General features: G+C 36.4%; 2 protein-coding genes and 2 non-coding genes across 5 annotated transcripts; 2 read left to right on the top strand and 2 right to left on the bottom strand.

The window, feature by feature from the left end:
* Positions 1-4,497: 4,497 nt before the first annotated feature.
* Positions 4,498-6,303, bottom strand: LOC101304872. Its single transcript, XR_184683.1, has 3 exons — positions 6,157-6,303; positions 5,924-6,014; positions 4,498-5,289 (listed from the first exon to the last, which is right to left on the bottom strand). It is a non-coding gene; the product is annotated as an uncharacterized LOC101304872 (transcript).
* Positions 6,304-6,355: 52 nt separating this feature from the next.
* On the bottom strand, positions 6,356-7,317 carry LOC101305176. 2 transcript variants are annotated; one of them, XR_184685.1, is made up of 3 exons: positions 7,233-7,269; positions 6,972-7,026; positions 6,356-6,875 (listed from the first exon to the last, which is right to left on the bottom strand). It is a non-coding gene; the product is annotated as an uncharacterized LOC101305176 (transcript). The 2 variants fall into 2 exon arrangements; XR_184684.1 differs by having other exon boundaries at positions 6,356-7,026; positions 7,233-7,317.
* A 4,362-nt stretch (positions 7,318-11,679) lies between these two features.
* On the top strand, positions 11,680-15,204 carry LOC101314285 (tubulin alpha-1 chain-like). The gene is made up of 2 exons (XM_004301391.1): positions 11,680-11,910; positions 14,878-15,204. The coding sequence occupies exons 1-2, from the start codon at positions 11,680-11,682 to the stop codon at positions 15,202-15,204; spliced, it is 558 nt and encodes a 185-aa protein (XP_004301439.1).
* On the top strand, positions 14,154-16,636 carry LOC101304579 (tubulin alpha chain-like). The gene is made up of 4 exons (XM_004299792.1): positions 14,154-14,258; positions 14,878-15,336; positions 15,954-16,304; positions 16,398-16,636. Exons 2-4 carry the CDS (start codon positions 15,307-15,309, stop codon positions 16,503-16,505), a joined length of 489 nt encoding a protein of 162 aa, XP_004299840.1. The 5' UTR covers positions 14,154-14,258; positions 14,878-15,306; the 3' UTR covers positions 16,506-16,636.

The following is a 16,636-nucleotide window of genomic DNA, read 5'->3' as shown; positions in this document are numbered from 1 at the left end:
CGTGTTTTACCTATTAATGTATCAAATGTTATAACTGTTTAAGAATCAAAAACATGCTACATGAAAACACTAACATCCAAATACAAAAACATAAGACTCCCGAATTGATATTTATCTAAAGTATGTGAACTACTATAGTATAAAGTCAAACTCATTTAGAAGTTTCATGTGACTTCTACATGCTGCCTCATAAGATGAAATTACAAAAAAAATTGCTTGACATTATTCATATTAATGCTTCGTAATTTAGTTATTTAAAGTAGTTTAACATTCAGTTGTTAATATGAATAATAAACTCTGAATTCGGTATATTCATATCACAATACGTATTTTGAGTATAAATAGTAGTGTTGGGAACAATAAATAATTGGTGTGATGTGTGAAAATTAAGTAACCACTTTAATTTGGTGTATCGAGTAAAGTAATTACAACGTAAATCTTTACGTTAATCCCAAGACACTAGTTTATGAAAGAAATGAAATGCAGACAAAAATAGTTGTGGCATAGAGTCCGAGTGATTCGTAAATTTCTTCTGCCTTGTCCGTGAGAATCCAGGCATCCAAATCCGCATGGACCAATATTGTTACCTTTCACTTGTGTACACGTTCCACACAGCTATGTGACATCGATCTTCTTATCTCTTTTCCGTTGATTGACATCCATGGTGGAAAAAAGAGGATTTGGCATGGGATTGACACACAGGTTTGGATTTTCTCATTTTTTCTTTCCAAAAAACAGTTGATAAGAGTCGTCACCCTGGCCTGTCTATGAAGGCACCCATATTTCCCACTGACGATCAGTCCAAAGTAACTTTTGTCATCACAAAATTGACATCCCATAGTTGGAGACTTGGAGGTAGCGCCCAAATCATTCTGAATAATTAAGCCAAATGTGAAATCGGAGATCGAGGGCAAATCTTGTGAACTAGGTGAATATTTGTTGATAAGAATCGAGCAAAACTTATTATGAGGTGAATATTTGTTGATAAGGGTAACCAAATCAAGCTATTTAATGTGATGCTATGATTTTTTGTTACGTTATTCAATCATATTCGTCCTGATCGGTGGAAGAAATTGATCGTGACGAGCTAGCAAGGATTCGAAAAAGGGAACCTTCAACCTTGTAATCGAAGAAAAGGGTGAGAAACCCAAATAACCCCAAACGTACTCGTAATTTAAGCTATATATAAATGCATGAGAGGATCCAAATGAGATCGACATGCATGCATATACTTTATTAATACATGCACCCATCAATCCCATATATATATATCACCGCCCACTCGTCGAATTGGATTCGTCCAATACGATCAAATCCAACTCCGATGAATACATGAGACGAAATGTGAATTATATATGTACGATCGAGAACATAACTGAGGTTCTAAACCAACAAACAAAGCTAGCAAGCTGATATATAGATCCAAATGAAACTTAGATATTCATGTGCCATATATGGAGTATCTGTTTTGAATTATGCAAGTGTGTTCAATTAGTTAATTGTATGTTAAGTTTATTACACTTCGGGTTTGGGGTGAATTAGAGTCGGGGGACTCTAGTGAAGTATCAAGTATATCTCCATCGTATACGTATAATTACAACCATGCAAGCTAGGGTTTTAGCCTCGTGAAAACAATAAATTCCATCATCAGGAGATTCAAAGAACCCTAGCTAGCCTGTGGAGTCGTGACCAAGAAACCACCCGTTTCACTTGGTGAGTTAACTAGGGTTTTACGCAGACCACGTAGCAAAGAATGTCATCTAGTAGAAGAGTAGAAATTAATCACCGAACTGATAATTGAAACTTCATTATATTGTTGTTGTTAGGTTGGGGACTGGTTAATATATGCGCGCCCTCTCTCGCGCTGGAAAGTTTAATATATGTAATTGCATGTCACAGGAATCTCATATAATTGCATGTCCTCATCGACCAACCCCTTGTGTATATGTTTGGTATAGATTCTACAGCTTGTGAAGCACTTAATATATCTATATGGATTCTTATTATGCTCGTTTATAGATAAGACCGACAATTTCATCTATGATATATATTATTGTAAAAGAAGTGGGAAAAGAACAAAAGCTAAAGAAGTAGTACTACAAATTAGTGACGACTAATTGAGACGACTGTAACACAAATATACAAATTTAGTTCACATTCAAGATGACATTATGATGTGGCATTGTTTATTACTATTAAGCTAGATAATTAGTTAAAGGAGGAGTAATGCTGCCGATAAATCCTTGCGGGCACTATCCTGCAGGTGAGTGAGTACTGAGTCCAAGTCTATGGGTTTTGTCTGGTTAATCATTGTAGAGAAACAATGGCATGGGCAGCTATATATATAATTGTCCACTTTCATCCTTCACATATTTTCCATAGTTTTTATATGAAAGCAATCAACTTTTAATTTCTGAAAGGATCGAGTAGAGAGAGGTTTATCTATCTGGCAGCCTCAGTTTTTCTCCTGAAGTTGTATGAACTACGAAAAAATTTCGAAGAATTTCAATATCCGAAATTCATAACGATGTCAGAATTCGAAGGCTTTTTTTTGGGCAGTGGTTAAACCTGTGTACCCATTTTTAGAATGTTACAAGAACAGAGAACGTATACCAGACTGTTTTTGAACAAGTCTGCAATTCATGCACAATGGTAAACATGCAGCTTACCAGGAAAAACTTTGGTGATCTATATATAGTTGGGTGAAAACAGATGAACTATTTTAACATCAATTTTATTAGGCCAAATAAGAAAGAAATCATAATGAAAACAAGTACTTTTCAGTTTTCAATCATATTTGAATAGCCAATGAGAAGGTAAAGTGTTGATTTCGTTCTAAATACTTCCAACTAATATTTAAGCACACATTTTTCACATTAGAAGTGAAAGGGGAAAGACAAGCCACCTAGAAATAACCATTCCTCACACTTGACATTTGCTCCCTGGAAAGGAGTAAATTTGTTTCTAGGAAGCAAAACTATATGTGCGCATATGGCTTGGTTTTTGGAATATGAAGCATATAATTCAGTAAAATTTAACATCATTGAGCATCCCTAGTTTCCAATTGTAACAATACCTTGCTTCTAGATGAAAACGAAAAATCAAACAAGTTAGAAATTAAATATCGATCATGATCGTCGATCATTATCTAATTGTTGGTTAATTTGGCACAAGTCTAATTAGCTAGGGTGTTTAATTTATTTAGTTTAATCAAACAGATGGACTTTCCCACCAAAGATGGTTGGGCACTGATGATCATGACTTTCATTTAAAAGAAAAATTATCTTATATATGATGATGCAGGAGATGACCTAGTAAACTGGTTACGTCTAACATTGAGTAATAAACTTTGAGATTTCCTTTTAATAACAACCTAGAAGCAAATTAATTAGCATAGTTTAGTTTTCAGATAGACTTAAGGTCAATCATTTTGTGTAACGTTATGTAAATATATATACATTATATACAGGTTGAATCCAACTAGCTATTTGTTTTACTTATCCTCCAACTTATCCCAAATAAGATGTCTGATGATCAACACCTATATACATGTGAAATATATGTGACAATTCATATTGATATTTCATGTTAGATAAGTAAGTAGGTCGATTCTAATTTTGGACATTCACCATCTCTGCACCCTACCGGCCACTTCTACGTGTAAGAAATATAAGAATGTTTTCGTACTCTACATTCTCTCTAGTGCCTTGGCAATTTCAGGTTGAGTACGTAGAAACAACCAACCAAACATTATGAGGCTTTGCCTTCTCATAGAGAGCTGAAAGACCCATAATCTACTCACAAGGGCATTGTTACCAATATCCATGCATATCTTGCATTTTCAAGTCTTACTCATTGTTGGCCTTTAACACATCAAAATTGCTTCAAAATAGTGCTTAACATATCATCAATCTTTTCGATTCCACTCTCTCAAATCTTTTCGATTCAATGTATCGAGTACTTTGAATCTTTCCACGCAAACTCTTCACACATTGATCACAATTAGTCAGTCGAATGCATACAATCTCGATCAGTCCCATCCATTTGACATCAATTGGCTTGTTGTCGGGTCGGACTTCTTTTTTGGACGACTAGAAAATGTCACTCACTCATGAAATGGATGCTCTATCATTGCCCGTAAAAGTAATCACTTTGCTTTTCTTCACCAATCACATATCCACATACCAATCCACTCAATCCCACAGTATATTTGACCACCCTTTTCCCAAAAGGCCAAAACTTTTGTTCGGCATGTTTCCTCTTTCAATTATGGAGCCATGGATAGCTTCTCCAACATGACCAAGAACATACACCTTTCGCAGTTGTATACACACAGAGACAGAATAGTTTCTAGCTAGACTGGATTTCAAGGGCGGTGACAATACCTAAAACAATACTGTACTATTGAATAATACAAGAATATCATTCGAACGGGCACCCGCAATAATCTGAAGTACTCAAGTCATTGCCAAGACTTGGGGTTCTAGGTTTTCGTAGCTTATCGGATTTTAATGCTGCCATGCTAGCTAAGCAAAGCTTGGAGGTTGATTAACAATCCTCACTCGTTGATTGGTCGACTTTTTAAGGCCAAGTACTTCCCAGCAGACTCTTTTTGGACTGTGACACCTCGCTCTTCTCCATCTTTCTCATGGAGGAGTATTTTTTCTACAAGAGATTTGTTCCGAAGAGGAACTTATTGGCAGATTGGTAATGGAAGGGCAGTAAATTGGTGGAGTGATTCTTGGCTCCTTTGGGGTACCAAACTTCAAACCTGGGCAATGTAATGCTGCCTCAAATGATCGTAATTTGGTGAGTGACTTAATTAGTCATACAGGAATATGGAACACTGCTTTGATCCATGGTAATTTTTCTGTGGAGGAAGCAGAGGCAATTTTGGCCATTCCTTTATCTTCCCGAGGTTGATGGTAGAGCTGCTTGGCACCTTGAGAAGAATGGAAAATTTACGGTGAAAACTTCATATAGATTTTCTTTCTCTACTTCTTCTTCTCGATGTCCCTTTGACCTACCGGTCAGAGCAAGTTTTTGGAAGAAGATATGGAAGTTAAAACTTCCTAGTTCAGCAAAGTGGAGTATGAAAAGGGAGGGTGGTACTTTGGAAGACACATGTGGGCCGGGGTGGTTTAAAGTGAATGTTGATGGTTCGTACTATCATACTTGGTTTTGTGATCAGACTTTCAGGGAACTATGCCTGCAGGAGGAGTTATGGCTATGGCTGGTCTGTTATCACCAGAACACGCAGAGGCTAGAGCTTGTAGTTTGATTTTGTATCTGAAAAAAAAAAAAGTTAAAAAGGAGAAACATAAGATTACAAATGTGGAATTTTAAGTTCTCGTTTGAGAGATTGAATGTCCTTCTCAGTAATGATTCCAATTAGTCCATTCACCTCTTTCTTCTTCTTTTCTTAACTAATATAGAGGTTATTGTACTTAGACTCACCATTAAGACTTCCTCTTGGAAAAAATGAGGGAAAGACCTAAGCAACAACATTAAACTGAACAAATTGCTCCGAATCATGATGGAGCCTCTATATCATGAAAGACAGAAAAGCAAGCCGGATGGGAGACTCATCAAAGCAGCGTTAAGTGGTAACCGCCCAAATCCATGGATTTTTATTTTATTTTTCATTTTCAAAGACATCTAAGAGTCTAAGACAGTAAGACTATAACTGTATCTACTAAGGTACCGTATAGTTTCATTTATTTTATGATCCATTGAAGTAGCATATTGTGCAAAACACAGTTTTTCAATAACAACTGGTTCCGTATTAGTTTCTACCTGCCCTTCTCATGTAAGCCTAATGCACCAAAAGAAAAAAGAAAAAATAACAAATACATATGAAGTTAAGAACTCTAGTTGTTTACAAACAAAGGAGAAGAAGCCAAACTAATCAACTATCACTAACCTTTCCAAGAAATAGGGAGCAATGTGACCAGCAACAGCATGAGCAAGGGATAACTTTCCAAGTTTATCCTCCAGGCCAGGGGCAATGTGGCCTTCAATAAAAGTAAATCACTAAAACTTTTAATCAACTGAAACAGGTCAACTGATCATCACACTGTTAGGAAATACTCCGAAAACTTAGAATGGATCATCAGAAATTGGAGATGATAGAAATTTATTCTGATAATGACAGACCTCCAAATGTACTTCAGACCAGGTCCTTTTCTTTATATCCATCAAGTTCATCCCTGCACCATCAGTTTCATCAACAGTGTCCTGCTTTTGAAAAACTTACGTTCAAATATAGGCACCCATCTGGTATTGTTTCAGAAGTTTTTACTTCTTGTCTGATTTTAGTACTCATGTATTATACAACATTTGGCTTTCTTGAGTATTCTAGACATGAATGTGATTAGAAAAGAGAAAATGACACCACAGGATGTACACTGCTTACCAATTCCAATTCCCAACTGCATTAGGAAAGTAGCAAAATCCTAGTAAAGTCTTGCATCATCACAAACTTGAAAATCATTGTCATTATGTTGAAGCTTCAAAACTGAAGCAACAATGACTAAGCAAAACCCTTAAGCTAGAAGAAGAAAACAACGACAAAGAGAAAGGGAAAACTAATTTTGTTATATCTCAATATTTGTTAGACACATAACTTAACCTCATTTATACTCTATATGCTTCGCTGGAGAGTCGTCAAAGGAGTGATGAAGTCCATGATATACGAACTTTAAAGTTTGGAGACAATGGCTTCGAAGTGAAGTTGAAGTTGGTCTTAGTAGGGCTGGAACCGGTACGGTAACCGACTCTTTAGTTCCAAACCAGCTACCGAGCCAATCTTCTTTGGTATAGAGATTTCCAAACCGTAACCGATCCAAAAAATCGGTATCCCGACCAGTCGGTTGCTGAAAATATCGGTTTGGCGTCGGTTGTTAACCGGAATTACCGATCTAGAGAAGAAGATGAAAAAACAGTAACTGAAAGCTCATTTGATTCCAGACCTGTTAAAACCCATTCGATTTTCTAAGCTTGGATGACATGTTTCGCATACTAGACCTGCAAATTACAAAAACCCAACTCAAATCTTCACCAGAATTCTAAGATCTGAAGGAAACAAAACAAAAAGTGAATTGTGAAAGAGGAGTTGATACAGCTTTGATGATGGAGATGATGATAAATTGATAAAACGTAAAGAGATTATTGGAACTTAGAAAGCCTTTAGAATAAAAATTAAAAAAATCAAAGAGGAAGAACTTGCATACCAGTTCTGGACTTCTGGCGTTCTGCATGTATTGCTAGAGGAGGTCAGGAGGAGGAAAACCACGCACTAAATGGATTTGAGAAAGTGAATGAAGAAGTAAGAAAAGGACTAATTAAGTGAATACTATTCCATATATGTTTATATTTAGCTTTTGTATATTATGCAGTAAAGAGAACATATGGTCTGGTGGTTTGAGACTATTCTTTCCAACTAGGAGGTGAGGGTTTCGACTCTCATTTCTTGTAAATTCATCACTATTTTTGAATTATACATGTATTTCGGTAGGCTCGGTATATCGAGGGTATGCAATACCTCAATACCGTAACCGAGCCGAATACATGATATGGTACGGTTGAGCCGAGCCGAACTCTCGGTAAGCCAAACTTTCGGTACAACTCGGTAGTGGCTCGGCTGGAATTTCGGTTGGTTCGGCTTGCTCGGCTCAAAATGCCAGCCCTAGGTCTTAGACAAGCATGAAATCTCGAAAAACCTTAGGGACTATGATTCAACCTATTGCCTTTCAGCGTTATCAGAATCCACTAGATAGTAATGAAGTCTTGGTAATTCATCAAATGAAAGACTCATTTGGTAATGAAGGCAATTAGGAGGATGACGAGGCACCTCTCAACAGTTCTTTTATGAGGACAAGGAGCTTCAAAGCATACAAGATTGATCCTTATAACAACAAGCTTATCGCGTTGCAATGCTTGGGTGACCAATTGTTATTTTTGGGAGGAGGATCATTTTTTGAACCTTAGCAATCTGATAACATGTCAATTCAGAGAACTAGAAACAATCTCAAAACGCAAGCCTACGAAGTCATGCATTTTATAGTTCTACTTACTTATCCCTAGCACAAAACGTCTAGAACTAGGACATCTCATGCAAGGTTGCTATCAATACTATGAGTATCTGTCTACACTTAACATGAGTCCTTAAGATCTATAGAACGAGATTGAACACAATTATATCATGAACGTCACAACAAGGAATTGCATAGTATATGTATTCAGCTATATCTGTGACATAGCTTCCACCACTGGAGATCTACACTTACCTACGAGGCTTAGCATAAATTATGGCATTAGTTAGCATGCATTCTAACATAGGTATATCAAACAACAACACATACTTTCTAACCTATGAGTTGACAAGATCAGATTGCTAAAAATATCATGAACGAAACTTCAACATGCTTTACTAGAATTTTGAATTTACTAACAACATTACAATTGAAACAACATCCAAATCCAATATTTGAAAACTGAAAACATGTTTCTGCAAACTGTAAAGAAAAACTAAACAAAGCAGAGGTATGGTTACACTTTTATCAGTCTTCAAGAAGCTTGTAGACCTCTAAAAAGTGCTCCAGCTTCAAAGCTTCAAAGTTGTTTTTGCTTTTGTGGAACGTCCAACAAGGCTTTGGCAAGGGAGGAAGAAACTTGATAAAAGAGAGGGAGAGGCTGCTCAATAGAGCTATGTGTTTCCCTGACTTTTGAGTGAATGGATGATGATTTGAGAAGTACCCAAGGCTGTCTTTATATAGAGAAAATCTTGGTGGAACTTCTCTTCAAAAATGATGTGGGACTAGGTGCACTTTCTTTTTAGAGTTGGAATCCAAATTTACTTCTTCTTCTAAAATGATGTGGGACTAGGTGCACATGTTTGACTTTTCTCCTTCTTTTTTGGACTTGGGCTACTTGGGCCTTCTTTTGTGCTTTCTGCATTTTTCTCTTATTTTCATGATTTAACCTTTTTTTCTCAATTAAGCTCTCATTGCCTCTACAATTACAAAACATGTTAGAAATAACATTATTATGAGAATATCATAGCTAAGTAGGGTAGGAAACACATTATAAACATAGCACTTTGTGCTCATATCAATAATTTCATGCTTTTGGCATAATTTCGGTGAAAATTTATTTCCCTCTTCTCAGTTTAGCTTGTTAGTCAAAGTTGGATAAAAAGATTTCCCTGCCACAAATTAGGGGTTTTCACCATGCTTCTTTAAGTTCATTGTCATATCTACTTCTATTCCAAGATGTGTCTGATTTTATCTTTAATAGCGATCTGAATAACTACACTTTTCTTTTGTCATAGGGATCAAAACATGGGCTTTTATCCGATGCAAGTATCAAAACATGAGCTTTTGATTTTGTTTACTTCTGTTTTTGAGATTGCATGTCCAAAATGATGGCATTATTTTATAAATGTTGAAGACAGTGATGAAGAATTTGATAGAGATTCACTCTCGTTAGCGAAAGTTCAGTTTCATTCCAACAATAGTAGAGACTGCAGTTTGGTAAGTCCTTGAAATTTCAATGTACTAGAGGCTATAGATTTGTAGAGAATAAAAATGGACAGGAAGGCCCAATACATAGTGTAAAGAATTTGTTCTGAGTCGAACACATTGTGCCTCAAACTTGGGTCCTAGTAGGAAGTAAAAACTTAGTAGTGTGTGCCCAAAAAATGGTTGGCCCAGAACTTAGTGGGACTAAAACATGATGCAAGGAATCTGTTTTAAGCCCAACACGGCAACACATAGTTTGCCTCAAACTTTATTTGAAAGAATGGCTTAGGCCTTAGTAGGGACTTAGGCCATCTCCAGTAGTAAAGAGCTATATTGGGGCCAGGGCTATAATTTAGCCCTCAAAAATATTGTTTTTCATTCATAGACTACTAAACCATCTCTAGTAAGAGAGGGCCAAAGTTTAGCCCCATCAAATATTTTATGATTTCACAATATATTTTTCAATATTTTTCATTTTGCCTATAAATATGTTGTCACATTTGTAAATGTAGATATCACATACGGGTATTATATACGTAGAATTTCGCACTTACGATTTATTTTATTATAACAATATTTGAACTTGGACTAAAATTAAAATTTTGAATTATTTTGAGATATAGAATATTTTGCATATGTTGTAATTATATTAACAAAATAAGATAATCAGTTATTTATTGCATATTTAATTAATTACATAGTTTTTGAGTTGGGAGAATTTACCCATGATGAGATGAAAATGAAATCATCTAATAGAAATTTGACAATTGTCATAATTTGGGTGTTCATCAATCAACCCACATGCACACTTTTAGTTTTTTAATCTGATTTTGGACCACAATTTGGTTTGGCCTGTGCTAGCCAAAGGGCTATTTTGGCCATTTTCATGGCCCTTTTTTGATTTGTTGTTGGAGACCAAAATAAGGCCAAAATTTAGGATTTGGCTCTATAGCCTCTATTACTGGAGATGGCCCCCAACACATGGTGCTTGGCCCAAAACACTAGGGGGCTAAACATAGTGGATAGATATAGTTTTTTAGGGTGTGAATATGTCGGAAAACAAAATGTTCATATTTTTTTTAGTTGATACCCTCGTTTGTAATTTAGTTCTAATTTTGTGGTTACATGGTGTTTGTAAGTTTGTAAGTTTATAAACATAGTGGATAGATATGGTTTTTTAGGGTGTGAATATGTCGGAATTATGGTTTTTTAAGGGTAGTTAGTAAATTTTAGTCGTTGGGTAAAAACGAAAACTTGGTTCCAAGTAATTTTTTTTTAGTAGAGGTAACCCTGGTTTGTATTTAGTTCTAATTTTGTGGTTACATGGTGTTTTGTAAGTTTGTAAGTTTATTAAAATAAAAAAAAAAAAAAAAAAAAAAAAAAAAGAAAGATGCATTTGAAGTAGAAATATATTTTGTCTTTAGCAAAAATGCATTTGAATTCTGATTTATTAAGATAGGTTGGTACATATTTGCTATAATAAGATATTGTTATAGGAAATGTGATCGTATTATGTTGCTTCCGTTTGTATATTGGTATTGATTGTTTTTACATTGCTCTTGTAGGTATATTCAAAGATTGTGTGGCGATAGCTAATTTACTTTGGTTGTGATTACTATGTAGGTCCATGATGATGGTTGAGACATCAATCGATAATGTGTCAATAACGTGACGCCGGTCCACAATGTGAAGTTGTTCGGTTAAATTTGTACTGCCGATTCAGCCATTTAATTAGTGGATTGGTTATTGCGAGGATATTTTTAACATTGTGTGGACATTTTTTTTTTGGGACACCTTTTAACATTTTTTGGGACATTTTTGATATTTTGATTCTAAAATTTGTAAAGATAAATTGTTTATACAAAAACCAGCAAAAAATCACACTATAAATTTGACTTTAAGGTTAAGGGGAAATTTGAAAAAAAAGTTGTAAGAACCCTATAGGAAAAATTGGAGAGAGAATCCCAAAAAAATGCCAAGGTTTGGAGTCACAACTCTTCCCTATCTTAGGCCACCCCACCACCCCATTGTGGTCTCCGGTGTGAGGTCATCCGGTGGGTTTCGATTCGTCGTCTGCCGTGCTGACACTCAAAGGTTTGTTGGTGCTGGTTACTACCAACAACGCCGTGATGAGAGGCGCGGGGTCTTTGATGAGTAGATGAAGTCTCATCGGCTTTATGATGATGAAAACGACCATGAATCTGGATCTGATTCTAAGCCCTATGAATCTGATTCTACGCCTGAAGATGAAGGTGACCATGGACCTAATTTGGAGCCCCATGGATCTGATTTTGGGCCTGAAGATGATGGCGACCATGAATCTGATTATGATGGCCACTATATTTCCAGAGAGTCCATGGTTGAGGCGGAGAGTCCATGGTTGAGGAAGGTGAGCCCAGCCCAGAAATAGAACCCCAGGTCTCTACATCTGTTGTGGAGTTGGCACGCGCACAACTAAGAATGACGATTGATCTCAAGACCCTCGGCCTCTCTTTTCGGCCGAGACGATTTTTGAGCAAACATCTTTTGGCACCCCCGATGGGATGCCAATGTATTAGGTGTTTTCACAAATGAGTTTCTACGAGCTGAATTTAAACGGCTCAAGTTCAATATACGGTGTTGATGGGAGATATAGTTATGCTACATACACAAGTTTTTTGGATTTCAATAGCCATGCAGCATCGAATTTGCAAACGCCAACGACACAAACCGAATTTGTTTCGGATCACCGACATAATTGTTGAAAATTTTTGGAGGCTATACAAAATAACAAAGAGTTTTTGCTTGAAAGCTTCTGAAAGAGCCAACAAGAGTTGAATGAAAACTTCCAAGAAAGCTACCAAAAAAGCCAAGAAGAGTTGAATGAATATTTTCAAAGGCGTAAAAAAAACTCGAAGAGGATTGGTGAAAGCATGAGGTAGAGCGCTTAGAGAGGAGGAGAAAATATGAGAAAGAATATCGAGCACGACAACATGCATATATGATGTCAATGGTCTTTCATCTACCTCATTCATCTACCCAATATGAAGAGAATAATTCTAACGTAATTGTGGAAGATGAACCCAAGCTTGAAGATCCACACACGCCTGAATTAAATATCAATGTCAACAATAATTATTCCGGTGATCTAGAAGAATTCCAATTAGTTGAAGAAATTGAATGTTTTGATTTGGTTGTCGGAAATAAAGCTGACTTGGAAAAATTGCAATCGGCTCAATTTAAATTAGAAACTGAAGTTGATAATTTAAGTGCATATAAGCATAAAAATTCGGCCTACATAATGGCCGAAGATCAAGACCTTACTGCATGGGGTTCAAATTTGATGCTTCACGGCCTTAAAAATATTTAAAAAAAGGCCGAAAACAAAGAAGTTTTCAAATTCGCAATTAAGCATCGTTGGCCGCCTCCACAATGAGATCAAAAGGTAATTATTGCATGGCCGAGATTTTTTTATGATCACGGCCTAAATTATTTTTAATATTACTTTCTTCTTTTGGCCAACTTGTTCAATAGTTCCTTAACCATTCAGCTCGAGCCAATGCTTAAGGAACTGGGGGGCTATGTTTGTACCTATTATTTACACATCGGCCCACTAGGCCGAATCCGTTGGTTGCGAGGAAGATTACAACATTTAATGATAATTATTATAATTATTTCGTATAATTATCATCATCATTATTAAGATTTACCGAGATTCATTATTTGGTATTAAAACCACATACCAAATATAGAAGCAATGACGATATATGGCAACAAATTAACATTATGGCTAATTGGAAGAATTGAAGACCGAAATTTCAACATAATTAGCAAATCAATTCCAACGAATCCGCAAGAAGAAAGAAGTAAACGTGTGATTAAGGAGAAAGCAATACGGAGCATATCTTTGATTCGGTCATTAAGACTGAAATATTTATTTTATTTAATTGTTTCCTTAATTTTTTTGTTTGTAATAGTATATATAGGAGACATATACCTTATTGTAAAGGGTCCCCGACCAACACAAACAACACTTCAATACAATCTCAAACACTTCAAATTCTCTACAAATTCTCTACAATATCAATCTTTTCATTCATGTTCTAGCCTAGTTTTCTTCTTATTCTCATCGCTTTCTTTACCTTCTGCACTTTATCACTTTCTTTACATTCCGCACTTTATCGTTTTCTTTACATTATGCAACTTACTTTCCTGCAATTTACTCCTCCGCGTCTTTAAATTTCATGCACTTTAATTTCTCGTAATTACTTCATGCAATTTACGTTTCATGCAAATTTAAATTTTTGCCTTTAGATTCTTGTTCTTTTACTTTTCGCACTTTACTTCTCACAAATCTATATATACAAAAAACAAAAATAGAGCCATTAACCGGTAAAAAGCCGAAAGTCCTTACAACAAAGGCAAGAGAACCCAACGGTCGAGACGGTTCTTTCCTTGGTCTACAATCGCTTGGAAGAAGTCAAATCAGGCGTAAAATATTTATCAAAAACCTCGCTTAGCCAACAGGCTGCGAGTTGGCACGCCCGCGCACACTAGAAGGACTATTGTACCTTCGAGTCCCTCGGCCTTCCTTTTCGGCCGAGGCGATTTTGAGGCAAACAGCTCTCCACTCATTCTCTGCTTGAGCACACCGATGTGTGTGTGTTGCTCGATAACGAGGCCATCTATGACATCTGCCACAGATCCCTGGACATTGAGCGTCCAACTTACACCAATCTCAACCGCCTTGTCTCTCAGGTAATCAAAAACTTCTTGTGAATTGGTGATATCGAGGTGATTTGAATGAATCTGATTATTAACTATGATAGGCTAATGTGATTATTGATTAGTATTTTCATATGTGCTTTTGAATCTGCTTATTGATGACTATGATGGGGCATACTGTATGATTGATTTAAATCTGGTTATAGATGATGATAGGGTTAACTTGAAGTCAATTAATTGAAGAACTGTTTACAATTGAAACATTATAACTAATCTATTGAATAGAATGGGCATATTATTAATATGCTAAATGATGAGTATGATGGAGTTAAAGTGAACTTTTTGGAATGATGATTTGAATATGTCTTTGTAATCAAACTAAAGCTGGTGTGTTTTGAATCGGTGAGTGACTAATTAATAAGTTTTGAATCTGATTATTTGTTTGTTTTCTGGGATTTTTGATCAGACACTTCAATAACTAATACTGATGTGTTTTGAATTAGGTGACTGATTACAATAATGGGTGTTGAATCTGATTGGTTGTTGATTTTCTATGATTTGAATATGAAAGTTATACCAATGTGTTTTGAAGTGGGTGACTGATTATAATGATGGGTAAGAATCTGATTGGTTGCTTTTCTTTGATTTGTAGCTGATTTCATCTTTGACTGCCTATTTGAGGTTCGATGGGGCTCTAAATGTGGATGTGACTGAGTTCCAGACCAAGTTGGTGCCATATCCGAGGATCCATTTCATGCTCTCCTCCTATGCTCTTATGATCTCCATAGAGAAAGCATACCATGAGCAGCTCTCAGTGGCCAAGATCACCCACAGTGCTTTTGAGCCTGCTTCCATGATGGCCAAGTGTGATCCTCGTCATGGAAAGTACATGGCCTGCTGTTTGATGAACCGAGGAGATGTGGTGCCAAAGGATGTGAATACAGCTGTGGCCACCATCAAGACCAAGCGTACCATTTAGTTTGTGGACTGGTGTCCTATTGGGTTCAAGTGTGGTATCAACTACCAGCCACCCACTGTTGTTCCAAGCGGCGACCTTGCTAAGGTGCAGAGGGCTGTGTGCATGATCTCCAACTCCACTAGTGTGGCTGAGGTGTTGTTGATATCGACGTGATTTGAATGATTCTGATTATTAACTATGATAGGCTAATGTGTTTATTGATTAGTATTTTCATATGTGCTTTTGAATATGCTTATTGATGACTATGATGGGGCATACTGTATGATTGATCTAAATCTGGTTATAGATGATGATAGGGTTAACTTGATGTCAATTAATCGAAGAACTGTTTACAAGTGAAACATTATAAATAGTCTATTGAATAGAATGGGCATATTATATACTAACTTGCTTTTAAATGTGCTAAATGATGAGTCTGATGGGGTTAAAGTGAACATTTTGGAATGATGATTTGAATATGTGTTTGTAATCAAACTAAAGCTGGTGTGTTCTGAATCGGTGAGTGATTAATTAATGAGTTTTGAATCTGATTATTTGTTTGTTTTCTGGGATTTTTTATCAAACACTTCAAGAACTAATACTGATGTGTTTTGAATCAGGTGACTGATTATAATATTGGGTTTTGAATCTGATTGGTTGTTGATTTTCTGGGATTTTTAATATGAAAGTTATACCAATGTGTTTTGAAGTGGGTGACTAATTATAATGATGGGTAAGAATCTGATTAGTTGTTTTTCTTTGATTTATAGGTGATTTCATCTTTGACTGCCTCTTTGAGGTTCGATGGGGCTTTGAATGTGGATGTGACTGAGTTAACCAACTTGGTTCCATACCCAAGGATCCATTACATGCTCTCCTCCTATGCTCCTGTGATATCTGCAGAGAAAGCATACCATGAGCAGCTCTCAGTGGCTGAGATCACCAGCAGTGCTTTTGAGCCTGCCATGATGGCCAAGTGTGATCCTCGCCATGGAAAGTACATGGCCTGCTGTTTGATGTACCGAGGATATGTGGTGCCAAAGGATGCGAATGCGGCTTTGGCAACCATCAAGACCAAGAAGATGGATGTGAGCCAGCACAGCAAGTATTTCTGCGGCAAGGTATTGCAGCTGTATTTTTGCAAAACTTTACTGTTTTAATCTCAAGGTAGAGGTGATTAAATCTTTTGTCTGTTTTTTTATTTTGCTGTGAAGAGGAAGGCTATTGGCATTTGGGGATGCAAGGAGAGGAAAGCTGTTGGCATTTGGGGATGCAAGAACTGTGACAAAGTGAAGGCCGGTGGTGCCTACACTTTGAAGTAATATTCCTATACTTTTACTTAACCAGTATGTGACTAGACCCTTTGCACTATAATAATTTAGGATTGACAAATTTGTTGATATGTGTGGGTTATTTTACTGTTATGTTTAATGCTGGATATTGTTGGAATCTA

This window comes from Fragaria vesca, linkage group LG5, assembly GCF_000184155.1.
Source record: "Fragaria vesca subsp. vesca linkage group LG5, FraVesHawaii_1.0, whole genome shotgun sequence".
Classification (NCBI taxonomy): Eukaryota; Viridiplantae; Streptophyta; class Magnoliopsida; order Rosales; family Rosaceae; genus Fragaria; species Fragaria vesca.
The sequence above is the reverse complement of the archived record's forward strand: the minus strand, read 5'-3'. Positions and strand labels throughout refer to the sequence as shown.

Coding starts and splice junctions, on each gene's coding strand:
- LOC101304579 (XM_004299792.1), top strand. CDS start 15,307: ATGATCTCCAACTCCACTAGTGTGGCTGAG. Junction 15,337..15,953: donor ACTCCACTAGTGTGGCTGAG/GTGTTGTTGATA, acceptor TTTGATTTATAG/GTGATTTCATCTTTGACTGC. Junction 16,305..16,397: donor GCAAGTATTTCTGCGGCAAG/GTATTGCAGCTG, acceptor TTTGCTGTGAAG/AGGAAGGCTATTGGCATTTG.
- LOC101314285 (XM_004301391.1), top strand. CDS start 11,680: ATGAAGTCTCATCGGCTTTATGATGATGAAAACGACCATGAATCTGGA. Junction 11,911..14,877: donor AGAGTCCATGGTTGAGGAAG/GTGAGCCCAGCC, acceptor TTTGATTTGTAG/CTGATTTCATCTTTGACTGC.